The following is a 5,438-nucleotide window of genomic DNA, read 5'->3' as shown; positions in this document are numbered from 1 at the left end:
CCGACTTCAATTTATGTTAACCCATTCGACCTATATCCCTCTTAGCCAGTGGCGATTCTAAGATGTAAATTCAATGGAGTCCTATCCAATTTGAGTGGTACTTTCTAAATTTTTTTTCATAAAAAATGGCCATTTACTTCCATACAAATCACTAATTCTTAAAATATATGGGGTCCTATCTATAAATTTAGTGGTGTTCTATACAATTTTAATAGTATTTTATACATAAAAAAAATTTATTTAATGGGGTCCTTTGACCCCACTTGACTCCAAGTGGAGTCGCCATTGCTCTTAGCTTTATTTTTTTCCCATATGAGCCGTCTAACAATCACAACCCAAATTGACCCATCCCTAAGTAAATGATCGGAAATTGCCACATCTACGTTTCCCATTATTTATTATTTTCTTACTGATCTTTTGTGGTAACTACAGGATGTTGAGGAAAATGGAAATGAAGGGGAATTTGTTGACGGTTTAGATGCAAGCCAAGAAGAAGAAGAAGAAGAAGAAGAAGAAGAAGAAGAAGAAGAAGAAGAAGAAGAAGAAGAAGACGGTGTTGCCATGGATAATGATTCTTCAGGCGGCGCCGTACTCGTTAACGGTAACGAGGGTGAAGAAGAAGAGTGGGGTACGAATAATGCAGGAAATCCGTTAGCCCAAACGGAATTGGCTGGGGCAGTGTCAATAGTACAAGGATCACTGCTAGCACGTTTTTGTTGTTTTCGTTTTCCATATATTATTATTATATAGTTGTATAAGGAATACAAGAAACAGATGAAACACGACGACGATCATGGAGTAATCAACCAAGAGAGAGGGAGGGAGAGAGAGAGAGAGAGAGAGAGGGGGGGAGGGAGAGGGAGAGAGAGAGAGGGAGGGGGGAGAGAGGGGGAGGGAGGGAGAGAGAGAGAGAGAGAGAGAGAGAGAGAGAGAGCATTTCAGCAATACAATCAAATCAATTTAATCAAAAACCAAAAGGCATCAAAATTATAAAATGAAAGCAGATAAAGAAGACGATGATAAACAAACAAAGATCAAATACATAAAAATCACAACCTCATGTGATGCGACATCAAATTTAAAAAGGCAGAGTTTAATGCACTGATGTTTGTGAATAATAATTTAATAACACACGAGGCCTCTGCATGTAAGCTAGGATATCGTGTTTCAATCTTGTCCTTCTCCGATGATGCTGGAAGCAACTTGAGCAAGTCTTGAATATGAGCCAACATTAACATAATTTCACCAATCGTATCTTCACATTGAATGATCTCCACAAACTGTTCATTCCAAAACTCAGGGATACATGACATCCTGACAGGTTCTTTACTCACATCAACATCTGTATGAGTTCTTCTAAAGGTCTCACAACTAACTTTCTCATGCTCTACCAGCATCTGCAACTCAGACATTAATTTTTGTGCTAATTCTGCATTCTGCAGTACTTGCACCTCCTGCATGAGATATCATACAGTTAGTTTATAATGAACGCGATACATGTAAAAAGTCAGGTCAACCTAGGCTCCCATAAATATAAAATCACCCCTACATGCTCTGCTCTTGGGTATTTAAATTTACTCTACTCAGAAAAACCATTTACATGCAAGATTTTTTTTATTTTTTTAATATATATATATAAAATACAGTATATATATATATATATATATATATATATATATATATATATATATATATATATATATATAGGGGCACGATCCATGGATAAGCTTAAAAGGAGTACAAACCGGATAAGCAAAATAATTTTTTTTTTTTTGAATTTTTTTTTACATTCATAAATCTGCATTAAAATGCACCTCTAATCAATTTTTTTCATAAAAAAAAGTTCAAAATTTTTCAAAAATCAACGATGAATGGTAAAATTAACCATTCATCGGGTTAATTTATCATTTATCTTGTTTACGATTAATGATAAAATTAATCAATACTAAAAAAACCAGATGAATGGTTAAATTCATCTGTTTTTTTATCATTCATCATAAACAGATGAATGGTTAAATTAACCATTCATTTGCTTTTTTAAACCATTCATTTGCTCTTTTTTTTAGCATTGATTAATTTTATCATTCATCGCGAACAAAAATGAATGATAAATTAACCAGATGAATGGTTAATTTTACCATTCATCATCAATGTTTACCATTCATCATCGATGTTTACCATTCATCATCGATTTTCGAACGATTTTGTTCAAAAACTTTTTAAATTTTTTTCGTTTTCTTCTATTTGCATATTAAAGGATCGTTTTTTTTTTAAAATTTTTTGAAATTTTACTTATCCAGTTTGTGCCCCATTTAGTGCTTATCCATGGATTGGTCCACTATATATATATATATATATATATATATATATATATATATATATATATATATATATATATATATATATATATATATATATATATATACAGTAGAGACTAAATAACTATCCAAAAATTCTCAATATGACCAAAGCTTCCATAGGCAATGATAAATGAATATGGCTGAATATCGCAACAACAAATCAAGGTGGTTAGATGACAACATGAAGATCATTTTTTAATGTATATAACACGCAGGTTCAAATTTCTATGCCAATTAGATTGTAGAGCAACAAGTATATAATGATAATTCGGATACAGAATAGATTCTTCACGGTGGTGAGGGAAAACTACCTGACGTGAAACTATCGTGACAGTGGCAGTTGGAGAAGCATGTAGCAGATAGTTTTTTACTTCGGTAGGCATGTTTATTTTCTTTTGTCCTACCTCCTCCGAGCGTAAGTCTGTCGGATAAATCTTGAAACACTTCAACTTAACAAATGGAGAAGGTAGATATGAGACTAGCTGCACATTTGATGCAAGAACCTGAATAAAAAATATAATACAAAATAAGCATGATGTATACAAACAGAAATCCTGGTCAACAAGTTAGGTGGTTACCGCGCTTCGCGGCGGTTATGTTTTGGTTAAAAGGGAAGGAGAAAAAAAACTAAAAAAAGTAAATTTTTTTAAAAGGCTCGGGTCAGGTCGCACCGGGTCAACCCGATCAAGCGGGTCGGGGTGCCCCGGTTACTGTTCATTAGTCTTGTCAAGCCTTGCAGTTTGATATATATGGTAATGGTAATAATATTAAATATGGTGAGCCTGCCACTGTGGAAAGGCTGTAAATACTACCAACTTTGGGGGAATTTTGGTAAATAATTTTTATTTTTTTGAAAAACATTTTTACGTTACTTTTTTCACAACTTTCCTTTACTTCATTTTTTCCGCTTCCTTTTTCATTCATTTATTTTTAAAACGTTTAAGACTTTAAGTCAACCGAAAAACCCAAGTTATTTTTTATAACTTTCTTTTACTTCCTTCTTGTCTTCCTTTTTTGATTCCGTTATTTTTTTACCGTTCAATTACCCGACCGTTAAACGATTTTTTAAACGTTCAATTAACCGACCGTTAAACGACGAAAACAACCCCACAGCGAAGCGCGGGTCTTTTTATCCACATCTAAAATTACAATGCAATTTCAAGCCAACTGCAGCATTAAAAAAAAATTGAGTGATGTTGAGACGTTGAGTTTTTCTTCTAAAGTTGGTTAAACATGTAATAAAGGGCTGATAGATAAACGTATAAAAAAAATATTTAAGAAGAAATACCTCCACAATTTATTAAAAAAATATATTTAAGAAGAAATACCTCCACAATTTCCAATCCAAGCATAAGAAATTGGACGTTGCGGCATTGTTGAAAAAAGTCAATGATTTTAGGAGCATGTGCCTCATCCGGATGACATTCATACGTCAATGAGGATAATTCAGGTGCTGAAACCATAACTTCCCCTCGGCAATTTACAACAATCAGATCCTTCAGTTGAGGTGTAACCACATTAACAACAACAGGATACCATTCTCCATTCTCAATCCTAAGATTAGAAAGTTGAGAATGAGAAAGGGTGAAATCATTCGAACCATTTATTAGACAGTAAGTTAGAGTAAGATTCTTCAGGTTTGGGCAAGTAGAAAAAAACCCACCACATTCATCGGGATTTTCAGTAGTAGTACTGAAAATGACATGATGAAGATGCATCGTTGTTAAACCTACTAAGTTCCAAGTTGATAATGTGATCTTGATGTAACCATAAGATCCAATCAAACTGAGATCTTTGAGAGTCTCGGAAATAAAAAGAGAAGCAGGGAATTCGATCTTCCTTCCGCGCAAAGACATAATAGTCATCTTTTGAACATTGTGCGAAAACGCATAATCCATAATCGATCCGACCAATGATTGACTAACTTCTCCACGGAAACTAAATCTAACAGACGACAAATCTGTTTCATTGTTGCGGGAAGACAAAACACGAGTAACACACTCTGAGAATTTGGGTAATGAAGTAACATCATCACTAGATAAAGATAGATGTTTAATTGACTTCCATGTATTCTTCCATCTACGTGACAAAATACTAGTTTTGATAGCATGTTTGGTATCGTTATAGGAGAGGATTTCGTTAATGAGATCGTCTGGCAAGCTGCTTAGTCTATCGCACCCTTCTGTCTCCATTCTCACTATTTAAGCTGCAACTTAATAATAACATAAAGCAAGAATAAGGACGTACTAAATACTATATACAAACAAATAATACGCGCAAAACTACTTAAGTGCAGCTTAAACAAACTAGTTTTAAACAAATACAAATTCAGCAAGCAATTTGATTATGATTATCAAATTCTAATTCTGATAAGTAATAAACGAATAACATGATCATCAATGTCTAGATCTAATAAGGAATAAACCAATAAGGTTTTTCCAATCAGTACCAACACTTATGTACAGCTACAACAAACTACTTTTAAGCAGAGACAAACTCTGCAAGCAATTTGGTTGAGATTATCAAATTCTAGTTCTAATAATTAATAAATTAATAATTTATAATTTATAATTATAATTATAATTATAACAGGAAACATATATATATTAACTGTAATCTCTCTTAAAACGTTATGCAAATTGCGTTTATAAAACAACGTTTAAGAATATTTTTTCAAAACCGTAAACGCATGAATACAGTAGTCAGTAAAAAAAGAAAACATACATTTAGAAGCCGAAGCCGCAGGATCCTTAAGTTTTACCGCAAAGTGGAATTGAATCTTCAAATTGAAACTGAAACGATGAGAAACGGAAGGTTCAGATTTAGGAATTTATAAGCATGCTGGAATTATCTTTTGAAATTGGGCCCGATTTTATCTTCTACGCAGCCAGTGGCGGAACATGAAGTTTTCAGTTAGGAGGGCCGAGGGCGATAATAAACGTCATATATAATATATATAATCATATATATAGCGGAGATGAGATCATTACGTACATATAGTAACATAAACTAAGAAAAATAATAAATAATAATAGAAAAATATGTGAAGAATCAAATATATCGAAGTGATGAACTAAT

The 5,438-nt window shown here is 33.1% G+C and overlaps 1 protein-coding gene across 1 annotated transcript; it reads right to left on the bottom strand.

Annotated features, from left to right (window-relative positions):
* Positions 1-1,049: 1,049 nt before the first annotated feature.
* On the bottom strand, positions 1,050-5,192 carry LOC139840649 (FBD-associated F-box protein At3g52670-like). Its single transcript, XM_071830902.1, has 4 exons — positions 5,085-5,192; positions 3,689-4,566; positions 2,672-2,863; positions 1,050-1,454 (listed from the first exon to the last, which is right to left on the bottom strand). The coding sequence occupies exons 2-4, from the start codon at positions 4,550-4,552 to the stop codon at positions 1,050-1,052; spliced, it is 1,461 nt and encodes a 486-aa protein (XP_071687003.1). The 5' UTR covers positions 4,553-4,566; positions 5,085-5,192.
* Positions 5,193-5,438: the final 246 nt, after the last annotated feature.

The sequence above is a fragment of the Rutidosis leptorrhynchoides genome, chromosome 4 (genome assembly GCF_046630445.1).
Source record: "Rutidosis leptorrhynchoides isolate AG116_Rl617_1_P2 chromosome 4, CSIRO_AGI_Rlap_v1, whole genome shotgun sequence".
Classification (NCBI taxonomy): domain Eukaryota; kingdom Viridiplantae; phylum Streptophyta; class Magnoliopsida; order Asterales; family Asteraceae; genus Rutidosis; species Rutidosis leptorrhynchoides.
Note: the sequence above shows the minus strand (reverse complement) of the source record. Positions and strands in the feature narration are given on the sequence as shown.